The 21,136-nt window shown below is 38.0% G+C and overlaps 1 protein-coding gene across 1 annotated transcript; it reads right to left on the reverse strand.

Annotated features, from left to right (window-relative positions):
* Positions 1-763: 763 nt before the first annotated feature.
* LOC121430512 (BSD domain-containing protein 1-like) lies at positions 764-18,047 on the reverse strand. Its single transcript, XM_041627793.1, is given in 9 exon segments — positions 764-1,237; positions 2,251-2,845; positions 2,847-2,917; positions 3,283-3,442; positions 11,849-12,016; positions 14,423-14,605; positions 15,288-15,404; positions 17,727-17,811; positions 17,957-18,047. Coding segments are annotated over 9 exon segments (1,533 nt in total). The 5' UTR covers positions 17,968-18,047; the 3' UTR covers positions 764-1,094.
* Between the last annotated feature and the right edge of the window lie 3,089 nt (positions 18,048-21,136).

Consider the following 21,136-nt stretch of genomic DNA (forward strand, 5'->3'; position numbering starts at 1 on the left):
CATCCAGGCACATCCAAGACACAAAGGATGATGTTGCAAAGATTTTCCAAGTTGGTCGGCAAAGTTTTGTTTTTTGAGGGGGAGTGGGGGTATCTTTTTATTCACTTGATGTGAACCATTCAATCTACATTATTTCACGAACTGTCATGAATCAAATTTTATTTAAAAAAAAAACAATATTATAAGTAGACAGAGATGAAATAACACCATCTAGACACCAGACGAAGGGTAAAAGTGGTGGTTTGACCTAACGATAATCAATACAGATTGAGAGTAGCCACGATCAGAGAAGAAAACTTGATCAAAGGGGAAGTTCACCCTGGCAAAAAGTTTACTTAAAATAATTTTTTTTTTAAATATTGGTGAAGGTTTGAGAAAAAGTTACCAAAGAATGCAAAAGTTATTAGAATTTTAATCATTACTTTAATCATTTGATTTATGACTCGTATGCGAGCAGTATTCCTACGTAGCGAATGGTAACAAATTAATGTCATATTTTCAGAAAATTTAAAATGGTTTGGACTGTACCTTTGGTAAATGTATATCAATAGACAAATCATTTCACACCCGATCATGAAAAAAAAAGAAAAATAAGTCATCAGGAACCATTATAAAAGTGAAATTCATGCATTTTATTCAACATAACATCTGGGGCAGCTGCTTGTTTATGACGTCACAAATCAAAAATTTCAAATTCTAATAACTTCTTAATTAACAGATTTTCTTCAACCTTCACTAATATTTCTTACTGTTTTTTTTTCTATTTGTACAACAAACTTTTCTACAGGGTGAACTTCCCCTTTAAAGCATTTTGTAAGATCTCATTTGGTCAGTTACCCTTGGATATAAAGAGTAGGGTCACATTTCATAAAGGTAAGAGATGGATTGCAAATGCGAAAGATCAGTTTTGATTGGTTCCTTATCAGCATTCGAGCGAAAAGCATACCCAACAATGATCAATTAGCCAAAGCCATATAGTCATTGATCGCAAACCTTCATCTTACAGAGCACAGATCGCCCAGAACTACAATTTTCTGGGACGACATGGTAAGAAAGGTCATCTTGTCCAAAGCACTTGAAGATTAACACTTGGGTCAATCCCAACTCTCCCAATCATCATCCAAATCATCATTGTCCACCGCTCCGGAGGCAATCTTTACCGAAGCGTTCTTGAGGTCTTCCTCCGTCACTTCGATGTCATCAAAGTCTTTCTCCCAGTCGTCACTAAGACTTGATTCTGCAAGGGAAGAAAAGTTATAGAGTTTATATGTACATGCTGAGACCACTAGAGGCTTTTCTTAAACATTTATCATATAAGAGAATAAGGAATTCAGGAAAGCTGCTATGAAAGACGTATTCTGCCTTTAAGAGGATTCCTGATAAAAGACGTGGCATAGACTTTGACATCCACATGTACAAACTCTTGGGTTGTTCCATATTAAGAGAATTTTGCCACTATGTTAGCATGCTAGTCAAGATTGTTATGGCAGTAAAAGAACAAGTTGTCCACATGTATTCAAATAGTTCCCTTTAAAAATTTCTCCAATAGATGGCGCTATGCTCTCTAAGTTTGACACATTGCTTGATCCTGTTGTAAAGTTCTCAGTTAACATATTTTGTAAATGCTGAGCCTGATGCGTTCATATGATATGAATTGGGGTTTAGAAATAAAATTTACATTGTAATATCAATGGAAATATTTTCACACAGTAAAATATATTCACCAATATTTTAACAGTATATTTACCCAAATAACATGTGGTTTTGATATTTATTTTCAATTACGGTAATTGTAGTTTTCAATGACCACATAATATGAAAGTCTCAAAAGTACTCCTAAAAACGAGGCCTTAGAGTAAAACTCTAACCGAATAATCGATGCATTCATCCGCACCAAAATTCGACTGTTTACACTAATCAAATGTTGAAACCTTTGATTATCAAAAATAAATGGCTATGATGTTGGATATTCAACAAGAAAGTACAAGATAACAAATGAAATTCATGGTATAAAAAGATTAAATGAATTCCAAACAATGTAACTCTTTCAAGACACGACAATCACGGCTCCTCCAGCGACCATGCATTATTCAGCTCTGTTAATGGCCATGTCATTTTTTTTTACAAGGAGTGCAAACTGATTTCCTACAAGGACAGCTAAAATTGATCTTTCAATATTTAAATTACATCTACAGGAATTTGAAACTGATTGCAAATATTTTCTTGCGACACCCCCTAACAAATCCTCACCTCTATTGCTTCCATCTGATTCCACGGGCGAAACCTGTTCAGTCGCCTTTGTCGTCGTCACTTCACTCTCTTCCTCCTTTCTATCTGTCTCAACTGTTAATCCTTCAAGCTGCGGTTTGTCCATTTTAACCCTTGTCCCCTGTTCCCCATCCTCTCCAACTGTTCTTTCCGTATGTCTCAAGGTTGTGGTTGCATTCGGTACAGGTCCATCCGAAGTGGAAGACACTTGGAGTGTTTGGATGGGTGCAGCAGTTTCCGCTTCAGAGTTCTTGGTCTCGACAACAGGACTAGGTCCAAGTACACTTGTTAGGCTGGCAGGTTCTGGTCTTAGTCTACTCGAGTCCTGGTCTCCTTTCCTTGCATCATCACATTGAGTTACAACATCTGCAGGTCTACTGTCTTCACTTGGTTTCTGTTTATCTGATATATGAGAAGGTTCTTGCTCGTGGGAGTCCTTGGGAGAGTCTGTGTTCGTATCCTGTGATATTGACAATTCAGTTGCATGGTGGGTAATTGTTTCTGTTGGTTGGTTTGGATCCGATTCCGATGGATTATTTGTAGAGGAGGCATCTTTAGGTTCCTTGTCACCGTCTTCCCGGTAGAACAACAAACTTCTCTAGTCCAGATTGGTTCTTCATCGCATCAGGTACGGTGTCCCAAGTGTCGTCTGTGAAAAGTAATAAAAAATAAGCGAAAAAATAATTGTAATTTACCCAAATCAAATCTAGTGCAACCAAATAAATCTTTCACTAAAAGCCTTGTGACTTTGTTCTATGCAAGCATTGCAGGTGAGTTGCACGGAACTTGCCCGTAAAAAAGTTTTGAGCATGGTCAAAACTTTTCTGAGTGCAAATCAGATGGTTAGCAAAAATGGTGTACCCGCAAGTCACACTCAAAGCTTGCATGGAACGATGTGATAGGGCCTTTAGGAGGAATTTGACTTTAATAAAATTGTTCAATCAGTCAAAAAATAATAATAACAGACATGTTGCACTCGTATTTGACACAAGTTTTCTGAAACTGGACCCATACCTTCGTCTCCCCATCCTAGATCTTCCTCTTCAAATTTCTGCGATGATGTCATGTCCGCACGCTCCTTTAAGGCCCTTCTCCTCTTCTCATCCTCCCTCAGCTGCTGCACTCGGTAGAAATACCGCCCCCAGAACTCCACATGAGAGACGGCAGCTGGTACCTAGTATATCGATTATACAAAATAGCACTTCACGATCAAATTTCAGGGTTCCCACAGACATTTGAAAACCGAATTCCATGACTTTTCCATGACTAAATTACTGCTTTCCATGACTTGCTTTCTAGCACGGAATCCAAAATCAGACACATATGATGGCCTCCATAACCTCCCCTCACAGCAATCCATTCCACCCACTACCTCACTCATGACACGTACATCTACATGTATTATCATTGGTATATGGTCTGTTTCTGGCCAGGGTACAGTACCATTTTCGTTTCACCAACATCAAGATTCAAAATTGTCTTGAACACAAACTCATGTAATTTCTTGAACTGAAAGATTTCCATGAAATATTTCCAAATTTTCAGAGCATAGCATGCAAATCTTCTCACAAAAGTGAACTATACAATTATGTCAAATTTTCCAGGCATATTGAAATTAGGATCCCAAATTCACCTTTACTACAAAACTTCCATATAAAAGTCATGGAATTCTGTTTTCAAATTTCTGGGGGAGCCCTGAATTATATGAAGACGAAACACTTTACATATGTCACACAAAAGAGTTCCATGACAGTTCCATGACATTTGCTCCATCAACAATTGCATAGTAATCAGGTAACTTCAACTCTATACCCTACCTTTAACCCAACGTAAGAAACTCTTGCAACCCTATATCTTACAAAAGATAAAACAAGGAGCAACTGTTGCAGGAGCAAATGTTGTGTCACCTCCTAGAAATAGAACCTCATTTGTTTTATATTCATCAATTTAATGTCTGGCACTGGTGTTATCCAGCAACAGTTCTAACTTACATGTATCTCCTTGAAACCTTTCACATTGAAGATTGCCCCAAAACACACCTTTTTAAACAAATAATCTCATTTTTGGACATCAAAAGAGTGGTCCGTCATTGAGGTTAACTACCTACAATTTCTATAACTCTCATCTTTAACTGCACTCTCAACAAAATTGAAGAATTCCAAGTAATTACTAGTTTGCTGTGGAGTGCTATGACAGTATTATCACAAATGCCAGTGATATTATCTGTTCCTGAAATTTGTTTTTAAATACATATTTACCAGTTTTTGTAATGTGCTCAGATATCAGAGATGAATTGCAACAGATCTGGGGCCCGTTTCATAAAACATTTGCCGCAGCGGCAACTCCCATTTTCAGCGGCAAATCTGTGTTTCTGCGGCAAATCTCAAAACAGCGGCAAGTTTCCGTTTCATAAAACTTTGCCGCAGATACTTTCAGCGGCAAATGACAATTTCTGCGGCAATATTTGACGCAGCTATTTGAGCTGCGTCAAATATTTGCCGCAGATACTTTCAGCGGCAAATGACAATTTCTGCCACAATATTTGACGCAACTATTTGAGTTGCATCAAATATTGAAGCAGAAAAAGCTTTTTCATCAAAATATCAACAATTTGGAGGGCCTAACAGCCATATTGCTCAATTTTTTGATGATTTTGATTTGATAAATTGCTTTTTGTCATTCTAAATAGAAAATACAGGTATTTTTACTCATTGACAAATAAAAAGTAGATATTTATTGAATCATCATTCTTTCTTTTTAAAGTAAAATTTATTTCAATAAATAGATACATAGGAACATCCATTGTGTTCCTGCAAAATTACTCTTTCAAAAAAGCTTTTCTTTATCCTGTAAAAGAATGAATAAATGATGTCTCATTTTGTAAAAGATGTTGCGCCATTGGCTTTTGAGTTTCAATAAGATTCATTTCATAAGTGCTGTTTTTGCTGCTGTTGGTTTCTGCTGATGTGTTTGTTGAATTCCCGGAGTGGTTGTTGAACATCTTGATGTTGTTGAGGTTGCCAGTGTGGTTTTTGCAGATATTGTTGATGCTGCTGTAGTTGTTGGTATTGGTCAATGTAGTCGTTACATCTCCTGTGTGTTTGCTGCTGTTTTTGCTCCTGCTACTGTTCATGTGATTGAAGTACCTGAAATAGTAATTAATTTATAATGCATGAAAGCAAGATACTAAAGTTATTCCTAATTTCACTTTCATTGTTAACCCTTAATAGAGTGGGGGGGGGGTGAAGGCACCTTTTGATACTTTGCAAGATTTATCCAAATGGACAAGATCCTCAGTGCTTGTCGTTGATTTTGGCATGGCTTGTCTTTCCGGAACTGCGGACAAAGCCTCACCTGAAGGAATAAATTAAATTGAAATTTTCAAAAAGTAGGTTTTTGTCAGGGGGGGGGGGGTAAAGGGGTCAAGATGGGTTAATATGAACAAAAATGCAAACATGCAACAGTAAATAATATATAAGGAATCTCTGGTTGAGAAACGTCACTTCATGCAATTATTCCTCATAATTTATCTTGCACACACATATACACATAGTGAGGATGGGTGAGGGGGAGAGAGAGCGAGCATCGTCATCGTACATGCAAAAAGTATTAAATCCTTCACTGGCGTATAGATGGGGGCCATGCCCCCCCCCCCCCTGTTTCACGACCAAGAAAAAAAAAGGAGAATAAGAAAGGGAACGGGAAAGGGTAAAATAGAGAAGTATTTACTGAATATTATTACATCAAAATCTTTTTTGCTCTCTCACATCTTTGGAGAACTTTTGTTCCATCCGCCATATTTAGCCCTCTCAAAATATTTGGCTCATTACGCCACTGAAATCCATTGTAGGAATTTTATGTTTGCTTAATGTAAACATAATCTAACCCTAATAAGACTGCAAGGGTATTTTTGAGGCAGGAAAGATTGGCGGAAGGGGGGTGGGGGCCCTCAAGATCGACCGTTAATTGTGCAATTGTGAAGAAATGCAAAATGCCTGCCACAGATGAAAAAATTGTATATTTGATCATTCTAGAATTATTTAAATTTATTTTTAATAAATATATTTTACTAAATCATGCATGAAATTAGAAGTTGGCTGGAAATCTATAAACAAATCCCTTAAAGTTTTTTTTTGTTCAGACACATAAAAATCAAATCCCTTTCTGTATTTTTTTTCCTTTCTGAAGTATTTCTTTGTTTTTTATACTTTTTTATATTGTTGACAAAATTTTCTGATCATAAGCACCATGAAATTAATTGATTTTAATCAGTAAAATAAATATTAACCAGTATGATGCAATTATGAATTTTAGCTAGAAACAGATTTTGCATTGGATTTGTTCATGAAATCACATTTTAAAGCAATTCTGACATGTGTACTTACATGATGTTGCGTAATTTCAGAACCGGGTGCCCAGGTGTCACAAATTTTGTCTGAAAACTCATGAATCTTTAAAAAAAAGGCATATGATGACGCGGCACCATCTTTCATGTTGTGGATTTAACATGAAAATTTTTGGGCCCCCACCGCCGTTTTAGGGTTAAATCAGATTGCACATCATGATGGATTTTACTGATATTCATTCTGCAACCCATATTTCAAAGAATATCCACCATATCTAAAATTGATTTTTACCTGTGGCAGTATGTTAGTCTCTGCATTTCTACAACTGTGGCCAAATATTCTACAAGTTCATTAGATGGGCCCTTGGCATTTTTCTTATTGTAGGAGACCAACAAGCCCTGGCTTTGAAGTTCCTGGTCTATCCTTCTCCAGCTGCAATATCTGGTCAGTTGAGGACTTGGGGGCTTTGTGTCAGGAGTGGTCTTGGTAGTGGCGGTGGCAATGGTGATGGCAGTGGCAGAAGCAGACTTGGTGGTGGCATCAGCAGCACTGATAGTGGTGGCAGCAGTGGTGGTAGTGACTGCAATTGCAGCATTGTTGATGGTGGTATACGCCTCATCACGGCCAAAATTTGCTCCTGCTGCCACGCTGCTGGTCTCCATCTATTATGTTTTAAGTAGAATAAACATGAAAACATTTGATTATAAACACATCAACTTCAGAACACTAGTATATTGATAATAAAACTTGTAGATATAGCAGTCAAAGCATAAAATGAAATTCCACAGAAGAGTACATGTACCTTCTAATAGAATTTCAGACCACCTTGAGGATGTTATGCTCAAAGCAAGGTTTTTATTTGAGAACATTGGTCAAAGAGGAACATGGATTTAAATATCAGAAAACAACTCGTATCATTGGTTGATCAATCGTACTGTACAATACCCCATTCAGATATACATTGACCAATTTCTTGTTGAAACACATATATGTCTTTGTTATCAATCTTGTAGGGTATAGAGTGCATGTTGATTCTATATTCAGTGTTGTATACCGAGGCTGGCCTCGGGACCAGAATTTGCATCCTCGAAGCCTGATGTCTTGGCCTCAGTCGCTCTATCTTGATGTCTCAGCTCCGAGGCCTGACAAATGCGGTCATTTCCAGCACATAAATTGTGTCTATCATCAACGCCATGTGCAATTTCTAATGCACACATTATTATTAGATCTAGATTCCACCCCCCCTCTCTATACATTATATATACCGGTGGGGGGGGGGGGGGTCAATGGTCAATTGAATTTAACAAAAAACATGCAAATAATGCTCTGAATAGCCCTTTATTCCCTTCATTTTTGTTACTTTGAGCCCTAAATGTGCATGCGCCGGGTCAAGCTAGTGCTTATCTTGTTGCCCGAGTCGAATTCTACAAGTTAGGCTAGGTGGTTACCCTGGCTAGGCCGTCGGGATATCCCTGGGGGCCCTTGGAAAAAATACTCCTTTACATTTATAATGCCCTTTAAATTTAAAAAATGCTTCCCTTTAGCCCTTTATTCCCTTAATTTTGAGCCCCCTAAATGTGCAGCGCCCTAAAAGTTAGGGCTTGCGCCGGGTCAAGTTAGGGCTTATCCTGTTGCCCGAGTCGGACACGTTAGATTACCCCGGCTAGGCTGTCGGAATACCCTTTAGGCCTCTCTCAAATAAAATTTTAAAAATTTCATACCCTTTTATTCACTGACTTTTGTCCCCTGAAAGTCCTCGTATTAGGGCAAGCCAGTGATTTTATGGTTGCCCGAGACGTGCTGCACCTTTTAAACCCCCTAGGCCTAGATAGCTTTCAAAACCCCTAATTTTTAAATATCGAATATTGAATATCCGTCCAACTTCACACGCGTTTGAATATCGAACCTGAATATCAAACCAACTTCACAGTTTGAATATCGAATATCCAACCAACTTCCTGCCGGTCAAATTTTTGCTAACTCGATCACAGCTTTAAAAAAAAATTAATTTTGCCTTTTTTTTATTACTGTCTGGCCACCAAACTTTTTATACTCGCAAGCCCCCCTGAAAACTATAAGAAAAACAACCCCTCACAGTTACAGAGCTTGAGTACAATATTTGTGTAAGTTAACCCTCCCCCCCCCTGCCCCCTCAACTTTACAAAAAAAACATGCCCAAGCGCAAGCCGAGGCCAAAGTCCAAACATGAGCGTGAACATCAATCTATTAACCCATTCATGATTCTCGAGACTTGACTGTATTTTTGTCGCCCACAACAACCCAAGCCACAAAAAAGGCTCACTCTCACACAGCTGTTCACATATCGCACTGAATTAGGTAATTAAAGACTAAAGTCAGAAAGAAAGACAGATGCAACTCAAGACAGTCGCAACGCCGCTCATTCGAGCTCCACCCCACACACATCAACACTACTGCCGTGTACTACGCCGAAGCTCCGGGATAGCGAGCACTCGGCATCTCGATGATACCTCCACGATATCCCCGGCAAAATGCATGTTTACCTCGTAGAAAACGATGGAAATATGTCATGTATTATCAATGTCATTCTTTCGGAAGTGATTTATTTATTACTTTATCAAATGATGTAATAATTATATAAATACGATAAGTAGAAAGTACTTACATCTCCGATTCAAATTTTCCGTAAATTCTGTCACCATCAAAATTTTCTCGCAGACGACGTGTGTGAAGAAAAAAAATTAACCGGCTGTTAGCTGCATATCAGGCTCGTTCACGAACTATTTTTCATTTAATTATTTTTATTTACGATAACAATTTGTCATTGCTTTTATGAAACGGATATTTGCAACTATGACAAGTTGCCATTGCAATAACAAGATTTGCCATAGATATGGGAGATGTTACAGTTGCAAGTCAAAAGTTTTATGAAACGGGCCCCTGAAATCCTTTTGAAGCTATCCATATTGAAGATTTCCCAAACATTAAACATTTTTAAAATCCTTACCAGTTTGGTGTAGAGTGCCTCCACAGTGGTGTCAACTACAGACATATCTTTGATATTTCTCCACCGAACTCACAACATTGAACATTTCCCAAATATTACACCTTCTTTCCCAAAACTTTAATTAGTTATGTGTATTGTTGGGACATCTGGGCCCCGTCTTACAAACAGTTACGATTGATCCAATCAATCGTAACTCTATGGAAATCCATCAGTGTCATAATTTTTTACAGGAAATGTGCAAAATGTCCTTTGTAAACAAAGGCGAACACACCAAATTGTCAAGAAAACAATGAATTTATGTAATATACTTCATATGCAGAAAACATTTTGAACATTCATGCATTTAACAGATGTTGACGTTGCTGGCCGTCCATAGTTGTGATTGATCAGATCAATGACAAGTCTTTGTAAGACAGGCCCCAGGGTTAACTTTCAATAGCACTGGTGTCACCTTGAGCTCTCTAAAATTGAGAGGATTCCCAAAAGAGAAACCTGGGCTCCGTAACACAAAGGTTTGCGATGAATAGAAAATATGAAAGAACACTTCTGATTGGTTCCTGGTCAGTATTTTGCGCCACATGTGCGTGTAACATTAATCTTGATCTGGTCAATTCATTTAGCGATTGATCGCTAATCTTTGTGTTACGGAGCCCTGGGGAGCGTTTCATGAAAGGACTTGGAGGACGTTTCATCCGACAATACTGTTTTATCCCACGGCTACCATAGTAACAGTGCCTCTCAGCCAATCAAAATCTCGGAAAGATGCCAGGGGCCCGCTTACAGAGACTTGCGATTGATCCGCCAGCAAAGGAAACATCTAAAATCCATGTTTGCTCTATTTTTTTTCTCGGTATGAAGGTATATCCACATTCATTGATTTCTTGACAGTTTGGTGTGTTCTTCTTTGTTAAATGACAAGTCCATCCCAATAAAAAATTGATTTGAATAAAAAGAGAAAAATCCAACAAGCATAACACTGATAATTTCATCAAAATCGGATATAAAATAAGAAAGTTATGACATTTTAAAGTTTCGCTTAATTTCACAAAACAGTTATATGCACATCCTGGTTGATATGCAAATTAGGAGACTGGTGACGTCATCCACTCACTATTTCTTTTGTATTCCATTATATGAAATAGGATATATCCCCGGGGGCCACTTACATTGAGGAGTGGATACCATGCGCGACCAAATAAACACGTAAAAAGGATGTCTTTTTCACGATAGGGCACGTTACGTACGTAACGTGATAAGGGTGTCAAAAACACAATTATAATGAAAAAAGGGTATCTATTTCGCCAGGGCAATCACGTGTTTAGGGTCGAATTTGCGGGGATGATAAAACAAAATTAAATTTTTTTTTTATAGAGGATGTCCTTTTTGCCCCGACACTTCGTGTTTAGAGTCCAATTTGTGCAAGTGTGTAGAAGGTGGGGTCGTACTAAACCAAATAAGGTAAAGCTGACGACCGAAGGACCCCTAACAATAAAACATTCTTGTACTTGCATAGGGGTTCATTTCAGGGAATATTTGCCAAGAGTATCGTTTTGTTTCCAATACTTGTTAAGGGTAGGGTTTCACACCCCAATACTTGTTAAGGGGTGCATATTCAGAATATGGAAATTACGTGTTTAGGGTGCTTTTTGAGACCCCATGGTCGCACATGGTATCCACTCATGAATGGAAGTGGCCCCCCCCCCCCAGGATATATCCTTTTTTCTCCTCATTGTCAAGTAATACTGATTAATTCCTCCCTGAATATGTGGAATTAGCATTGTACTATATGATTCAGTGAAGTCGGTCCCTATGGTCAAATCTGTAAAAAATAAAATATTGTATAATTCAAACAATAAAAAACAAAAAGAAATAGTGAGTGATGGACATCAACGACTAACTCATTTGCATGTCACAGAGTCGTGCATATCACTGTTTTGTGAAAAATAAGCGAAACTTTAAAATGCCATAACTTTCTTATTTTACAACCGAGTTTGAGTTTTCAGTGTTATGCTAGTTTGATTTTTCTCTATTTATTCAAATCATTATTTTACTGGGGTGGACTTGACCTTTAACAAAGGACAATTTGCACATTTCCTTTTGAAAAAAATTATGACACTGATGGATTTCTATAGAGATATGATTGACTGGATCAATCGTAACTCTTTTTAAGACAGGGCCCAGAGCTGACAACTTGTCGGACAAAAATGTTGATGAAACCCTCCCCAGACTTTTTTTTTTCAATTCTTACCAGTTTTGTGTAGAGTGCCCTGACATCGGTATTAACTACCAACAGTTCCGAAATCTCTCCTTTGAAGCTCTCCACATTGAAAGACTCCATCCACTCTTTGAAGTCCGGTACGCCATCAGGATCGCTGCAGTACGTGGTAGGGTCCGTCTGCATGGCATGGAGACGAGCCTAGAACAAAACAAATGTAACAACAGTGTGGTCAATACCTAGTAATACTTCTTCGCAGAATGTGAATGGTAGTGATCTTTTACATGAATGCTTTCAAAGGGTTTGATGTGGCACATAACATGCTAATGCCATTGTAGCATGAGAACAGTTGACTCGGTGGAGAATATGAATTCGTTAAACAAAGGGGCTGGTCTTCAGGAGGGTGTTTGACAAAAGTGTGATTTAGAGTCATGCTTAAATGACGACGTGCAAATGATATGTAGTAGAATCTCATATATGCAGTAGCTCACATTCTCCTGGCATGATTTGACCAATGCGGTGATGTCCCCTAAACTACACGCAACTGAAAATACAAGTTCGACTCTAAGTCACAATGAAATCTATGTGAAACATCCCTCTGTTTACTTACTCACCGGTATTCATTATTGTACCAGTTGGGTAAAATATTAGAAACCACACTCAACTGTGGTACAGGTATATCAGGCTTTCAGTGCAACGCACAGAGATTTGAATTTACGCTGGATCCAATTCTAGTAGGTGTGCCAACAAGTATATCAGACTTCATAGATGACCCTTGGTTTATTTTCCTTTTTAGGGAAGGCCACTCTTACATCAAGTTGATTAATAAAAGCATGAAAATGAGAGTAATATACCAATGATGGTTTGATGAAAATGTATCAACGGATATCCAGTTATGAATTTTAAAATTGTTAGTTGAACAGGCTGATTGCATTGTGGCAGGAGAACAGATGACTCGGTGGAGAATATGAATTTGTTCAACGTACATACTGTATGGCAGTGAGTCCAAACTTCGCGCGTGTCCATACATGTACTTCGCGGACGGTCATTATCTCAAAAACTAGCCAATATCCTTAAAATCTGACATCATCAACGTGAAAAGCGAACTAAAATTACCCTTCGGTGAAAGTTTCTTTCGGATGAGTTCAGTATTCATGAAAATATTGGCAAAAGATCGGCAATTTGTCACCGCTAGCGCCCGTTTTGAAGAAATCAACAAGCATCACGATATCACCATTTTGCAAGCAGAAATCATCAAAAATGTGAGTTAAATGTGGTACTAATCGATTCTATAGTATTTTGCCATCAATCTGATATAAATATTTCACTTTATGAGCTTGAGCTTTTGTTTAAATCTCCACAAAAGCTTTGGTGCGCGAAGTTAGGTCACACTTTTTCTGAACGGTTTTCCAGCACAGCCCGCATTCGCCGATCGGAATAGAACTTTGAGATCGCTATACCGGCGAAACCCCTTCCTACTTTACATTTTCATCCATGATTTTATAGTTTACGATCTTGCCGTCAATGTGGTAACTATTTCTTGAATTGGTTTTGTATAAATTATGAATATTTTGTGAACAAAATTAAGCCTGATGAATATTTTTGAAAAAGTGCACGAAGTTTGGACACCCCATCATACATGTATATGTCGTATATATGATAATTAAATGCAAGTCATCTGGTGGCAACTGATAGTAACAGGTTGAGTGAATGGATATCCAGACTGATATCGTATATCCCAACATTTGTTTCGGATATGTAAGCAGCAGTTCCATGATATATAATAATAATAGGCATTTATATAGCGCCATCTATCTAGAAATATTCTATTCCGAGGCGCGTTGTTATTATTATTACCCCGGCTTTAGCTCGAGCTGCCTCTCAGCGCTCATGCATTCAAGGAATTAATCCTGCCGCGTACCCATTCACCTCACCTGGGTCGAGTGCAGCACAATGTGGATGAATTTCTTGCTGAAGGAAATTACGCCATGGCTGGGATTCGAACCCGCGACCCTCTGTTTCAAAGTCAGAAGACTTATCCACTGGGCCACAACGCTCCATATATCATATCAGTCCGGTATCATATAACACAAACTCCGTAAATTCCATATTTGAAAATTCATGTCTGAAAACATCTTCATGTGGAAGCATGTTTGAGATAATATGCCTGATCTATAGAATACTTGCGTACATATGTAAAATCAATTTATTTCAGAAAAAGAATTTGATAGAATTAACATCTCTTGACATAAGCCTGGGGAAGCTGGTTGGAAGTGGTGTCAGATAAACAAGTTTGATTGATGTGAAAATTATAGAAATTTTCCTTGATCAAATGATTTAGGCAAGCATGTATTCAACTTGCTATATAATATGCAATTATATATCACAAAAGCTATATCTATATCTATATCTGCAAAAGCTCCAAAGATGCTGTACATACTAACTAGGTTTTAAATTTAGTTTGGAATTATGTACATCTGTTAAATTCCTAATGTTGAGGGGAAGTTTGTTCCATAGTTGTGGGCTGATATAAGAAATGACCCATCCCCTTGTGTTGCTTTAATCTTTATGTGGGTGTACTTGCAATGTGAGTGTATCTGACCTTACCCTGGCTTTGTCAAAGATGTGGGGATCCTTGCGAGCTATGGGGACATCATCGTCTTTTGACGACTTGCTTGACTCGGCCGGTGTCAGACTCTGGGAGAGACCCGTCAATAGTTTGGAAAAACCAACTTTCATTCGAGCCGTCGTTGTCACATCTTCATTCTCCTCACCCTCTCCTTCTTGGACCTGTTGTATCGGGGAAATCAACGATTCAATTAAAATAATGATAATAATTATACATTTATATTGGTGCTCAAAAGTTGGTGTTCTCAACCCCTCCAGAAAATGAACGAAAGGTCTTCAAGTTTTGCAATGCTTCAGATATGTAATTGCGAAGTCAGGTGATAAAATATGACATTCAATACAGCTTGATTCTCTGGGCTCACCAACATGTATTGTTGACTGTTGTCTACATTCAACACTCAGCATGACACGAGTGCATTTCATAATGGAATTACGAAATGTCGGAGGCTGGGGATTTTATATTTTCCTTTACACGAATCTAATACAGTCACGCAAAACGCCAGTGGTAATATTTCGATTCCGATGACTACGAACAGCCACCACCTATACGCTCCATTCGAGCCGAGCATTACCGTCTTCTTGTTCTCTTTTTCAATATCGAACAGGATTTGGTGCAGAATTAACAAAACTTTGCCATCGGTCATTGGTCAATAAAAGAAAACAAGACAAGAACGGAGTGTATAGGTGATCACAGCTACGTCCGTAGACTTCCGTATCGAGCTATTGCTGATGTTCCACCCAACAATTTCAGACTCCTACAACCTCCATCTACATGTAGATTATAGGCTACCAGAGATGGTGCAATAGTTATGTAATTATACATATACTAGACTGGACTTATTACCTTGAGCTGCTCTTTGATGAGTGTTGCCGTTGAAGCGGCTGCCTGAGCCGTGTCTCGCTGGATGGTGGTTCCAAATTCACCGAGGTCTTTCCTCATCTGGACCCAAGCACTGCCAGACTGTACAGGGAAAATCAAGCACAGAGAAACTGGAATTGATACAGGCTTAATATAACAATATAGGGTATTTATATTGCGCACATATCCACCCTGTTAGGTGCTCAAGGCGCTCCTATATTACCCGGCTAAGCTAGGCGTTCATAGCGCACACAGCTTTTTAAGGAATTACTTCCTACCGGTACCCATTTACCTCACCTGGGTTGAGTGCAGCACATTGTGGATCAGTTTCTTGCTGAGGGAAATTACGCCATGGCTGGGATTCGAACCCACGACCCTCTGTTTCATAGTCCGAAGACTAATCCACTGGGCCACAACGCTCCACATAGATAGGCTTGATAGAGGCCAGAATTCCATCATAATTTGCAATGATGTAAATGTACATGGACATAGTGCTATCAAGAATTCAGGTAATGCCTTGCTCAATTTGGTGAATTATACAAATTACATAGTAAATTAAGAGGCTTTTTATAGGAGGAAATCATAATTTGTTTAATAAATTTTCGGCATTACTCCTATTTGTTTAAGATCAGCATGCTCGATCTGTGATGAAAAATCATAAGATCAGTATGCTCTATTAAACAAATTATGATTTCCTCCTATAAAAAGCCTCTTAATTTACTATCTATTGTCCACGGCGGACGGCATTTGAATAGTAATGAGTCAGAAAGAAGAGGATCGAGGGTATTTGAATTCCAGTTCATCGTGGCTTAGCCGTGAACCAGAATAGCCTGGTGGTTGAGTCGCTGCCCGGTACGCAGTAGATGGCAGGTTCGAATCCCACTGGTTCCAATTTTTTTCTGACTTATGATTTATGACTTTCATTTTCATCACAGATCGAGCATACTGATCTTAAACAAATAGGAGTAATGCCGAAAATTCATTAAACAAATTATACAAATTACCCTTCACATCAGTCAATTACAGTACTATGAACTGTATTTCAAAAACATTTTGTTATGGATGATAAAAGGATGAAACAAAGGCATACATGTGTTTATAGTAGACATATTTCACAATTTTGCAGGATTGTTATTTACCGGTATTATGATCTGGGACCCGTAACACAAAGCTTAGCAATGATCGTAAACAATTTTCTATGATTGATTCCATTGACTACAATGTAGAAAAATCATGAAAATCAAGCGTACGATCAATGGCTAACCTCTGTGTTACGGAACCCAGATCCGTCTTACAAAGAGCTGCGATTGATCCAATCAATCACAACTATGGAAAGCCAGCAACGTCAATATCTATTTATGCATGTTTGTTCAAAATATTTTCTACCCATCATGTATATTCATGCATTCATTGCTTTTTCTTGAAAATTCACTGTTCTTTTTGTTTACACATTAGGACAAATTGCAAATTTTTTGTAGAAAAAATTATGACACTGATGGATTTCCATAGTTAATTGTAACTCTTTGTAAGACAGGGACCTGGGTACCATCTTACAAAGAGTTACGATTGATCCGATCAACCTCAAGTAAATGGAAATCCATCAATGTACGAAATTTGCTCATTGTCCTTTGAAAACAAATAGAAGCATACCGTACTGAATTGTCAAGAAACATGTATTTTAGATGTTGATGTTGCTGGCTTTCCAGTTACAATTCATCGAGTCCTGTTCAATTTAGGGAAAATTGATTTAAAAGAGGTATATAACACGTTTTTGTTTTTAATAATCTGGTCTAAAACTTTTTTCCTAATGACTCGGGCATTATTAAAGTGATGGAAAGTTGACTAGTAGGCAGAGTTACCATCAACTGGAGAGACTTTGGACACAACACTGTCAACAGAAAAAAAATCATGTTTTCCTTATGCTAATTGCTATTGCCAGTATTTTTTTGTTTATGGGAATGTGTGAATATTAATGAATGACGATTGTGAGCACTCTTGCATATTGCATTGGCATGGTCCATTAAATGCTTGATTTTTATGCCTAACAATAACGTTATTTATGGCCATCGATCTTTACGGTACCGGTACGGTACTCAACGTAACGGACCAGATTAACGTCAGAACAAAAAAAAAACACTAAACATGATGATATGGTAGATTGGACCTGGTACCTCACAACCTCTCTCTCAAATATTTTTTGGCATTATCGTGATATAGGTAACCACCGTTCACTTCATACAGCAGCGCTTTATTCAGTTGCACGCACGGTTCCCTATTAGCTATTTCCACCTCCATTCACTTTGTACACAAATGCGCGTACACAAATCTATGAGTGGTTTCCTAAACCACGATTTGGCCTATTTTTTTACATCCTAACTAATAGCTTCCATTCTTGCAAATTTGAGCACTGCTAATTCGCCTTACCTTTTCCTGCACAGTTTTCAACAAGCCGCCCCACCAATTTCCTCCGACGTCGCCGGCTTCGCCTTCCTCCTTCGACATGGCGTTGCTGTACGAACAAAAATAGACCATTTTAAGGTTATAACGCCTACAAAATAAGATATAAGGACCATAAAGGGACTCAAGCCCATCAATATTGAATCTGGTGCTCAATGAAATAATACAATGAAACGCTTAACATCCTACAGGCTTACCTTTCTGCCATTTTTCTGCTTCTGCTTTGTTGTCATTTATGACGAGTCGATTTCGATGTTGTGTTTTTGCAATGAGCAAATAACGCAAAATAAACGGCAGAGGGCGCTCGACCTTCTCTGTGACGGTTTTTCATTCATGAATTATTAACTCCTATTTTCTTTCTCATATTTAAATTGTTTTATATTCCTTCGTTTCTTCTTTCCATCCTTCCTTCGTATCTTCTTTCCCTTTTTCCTTGATCATCCCTTCCTTCCGTCCTTCCTCCCTCCCACCCTCACTCCCTCTCCCTTTTTTCTTTCTTTCTTTCTTTCTTTCTTTAATTCTGTCTTTCTTTCCTAATTCTTTTTTCCTTAATTCTTTCTTTCTTCCTTTTTTCCTTCTCTCATAATAATCCATGAGGGTTTATAATATAATGCCTAGTATGCTGACCCCCCCCCCCAAGCATGATACAGGTTCTGGGAAAACAGTCGAACTCGATCACCGATCTCTATCCTTCAGCACCTGAAATCAAGTAGAGTATGTTAAAATGTTATACTTTGTTTGAATTATTATACTAAAATAACTCTCAAGTGTTCTACATTGAAATATTATTATTATTATCGTCTTCATTACCCGGGGGGCCACTTCCATTCACGAGTGGATACCATACATGCCACCATGGGGTCTCGAAAAGCACTCTATATAAACACGTAATTTCCATATTCTAAAAAATGCACCCCTTAACAAGTATTGGCGTGTGAAACCCTACCCTTAACAAGTATTGGAAACAAAACGATACTCTTGGCAAATATTCCCTGAAATGGAACCCTAAACAAGTACAGGAATGTTTTATTGTTACGGGTCCTTCGGTCGTCGGCTTTACCTTATTTGGTGACGAACCCACCTTCTACACCTCGCGCAAATCGGACTCTAACATGTCTAAACACGAAGTGTTGGGGCAAAAAGGACATATTTTATAAAATATTTTAATTTTGTTTTATCATCCCCGAAAATTCGATCCTAAACACGTAATTTTCCTAGCGAAATAGATACCCTTTTTTCATTATTTTTGTGTTTTTGACACCCTTATCACGTTACGTACGTCACGTGCCCTATCGTGAAAAGAACATCCTTTTTACGTGTTTTTTGGTCGCGCATGGTATCCACTCGTCAATGTAAATTATAAGTGACCCCCCGGGCATCATCATCATCATCCATCATCAGCATCATCAGCATCATCATCATCCTTATCATCAACAACAACAACAACATCATCATCATTATCATCATCACTGACAACACCATCATTCATCATCATTTTCATCATCATCATCCATCATCATCCATCATGTCCATTATCATCATCATCATGATCATCATCATCATCATCATCCATTATCATCTATCATCATTATCATCATCCATCATCATCATCCATTATCATCCATCATCATCCTCATCACCATCATCATCATCCATCATCATCCATTATCATCCATCATCATCATCATCATCTATTATCATCCATCATCATCACCATCATCATCATCTATTATCATCATCATCATCATCATCATCATCATCCATTATCATCAATCATCATCTTCATCACCATCATCTATTATCATCCATCATCATCATCATCCATTATCATCCATCATCATCATCTATTATCATCCATCATCATCATCATCATCATCATCCATCATCCATCATCATCATCCATTATTATCCATCATCATCATCATCCATCATCATCATTTATTATCATCCATCATCATCATCATCATCCATTATCATCCATCATCATCATCCATCATCATCCATCATCATCATCCATTATCATCCATCATCATCATCCATTATCATCCATCATCATCATCATCTATTATCATCCATCATCATCATCCATTATCATCCATCATCATCATCCATCATCATCCATCATCATCATCCATTATCATCCATCATCATCATCCATTATCATCCATCATCATCATTATCCATTATCATCCATCATCATCCATCATCATCATCAATTTTCATCCATCGTCATCATCATCATCATCCATTATCATCCATCATCATCATCCATTATCATCCATCATCATCATCATCCTCATCATCATCATTACTATTTTGCGTTACCTGTGCCTTGGAGACGGAAAGCGAACTGGATTACTTGTATGATCCCCAGGTCTCTTCTTTCAATATAAATTGATTGGAGTGCAGGTTTGACCACACTATACTATACTGATACGAACAGGGCGGTGACTTTTAATGTACAAATGAAAATGATGGTCACTCTCCTCTACACGAGGCCTATCAGAGGGACAGAGTGTTTTCACCAAAATCCACTGTAGCATAGTCTGCATGTATGGCGGACACGTTTATTCACAACGCAGGCTTCAGTTGTCCGCCCGGGCTGGATTCGAACCCACGACCTTTTGTTCACAGGCAGCTCTGCTCTACCATGTTTACCGATTGATCTAACAAGTTCCCTTCTTCCCTTTTCAGCTATTTTCATAGTATACATTGACTTTATTCAATGCCTATTACAGATTCATATAGCCAATCTTATCATATTTTCATATTGTGCATGAGCAACAAGAGATAAATGACAATCACATAATACAACGATGCCATAAGCGAGAGATCGGGATTTCTCATTTCATTTTTATTTATCATAAAATAATTACACGGTTCAATTTTTTTCACACATCCCTGTCTGATAACTAAATGAATTTTACAGTAGTTGTTTAGAAAGTTTGGACAAGTGTTCCAATTAAGTCTTAAAGAAGAGTGGATATTATACAAATATACCAGGCATTGAGTAAGTATAGTGGGAATTATTTTCCGATGTTGGTCTGGCATCATGCTACTAGTAATAGTCGACCATTCCATCATTGACGTCACAGAATAGCACATTTTCTACGGTGGACGTTTCATTTTCGACATCATCGCAAAATATTCATTATGATAAGTATAGGTTTGGTCACATGATGCTATTTAAACCAATCAGCATACAGGATTTAATTTATGTAGGATATAATGAAAATTAAATTGCACTGTCAAGTTCATATATAGGGTTGTATACAAAAATAATATTTTTTTTACTGTGCAAGAGAAATAAATTAACACATATTGACATAGGTTTAATGCCACATCACACCGAGTAAATCGATTCCAGACCGTAGTGA

The sequence above is a fragment of the Lytechinus variegatus genome, chromosome 17 (assembly GCF_018143015.1).
Source record: "Lytechinus variegatus isolate NC3 chromosome 17, Lvar_3.0, whole genome shotgun sequence".
NCBI lineage: Eukaryota > Metazoa > Echinodermata > Echinoidea > Temnopleuroida > Toxopneustidae > Lytechinus > Lytechinus variegatus.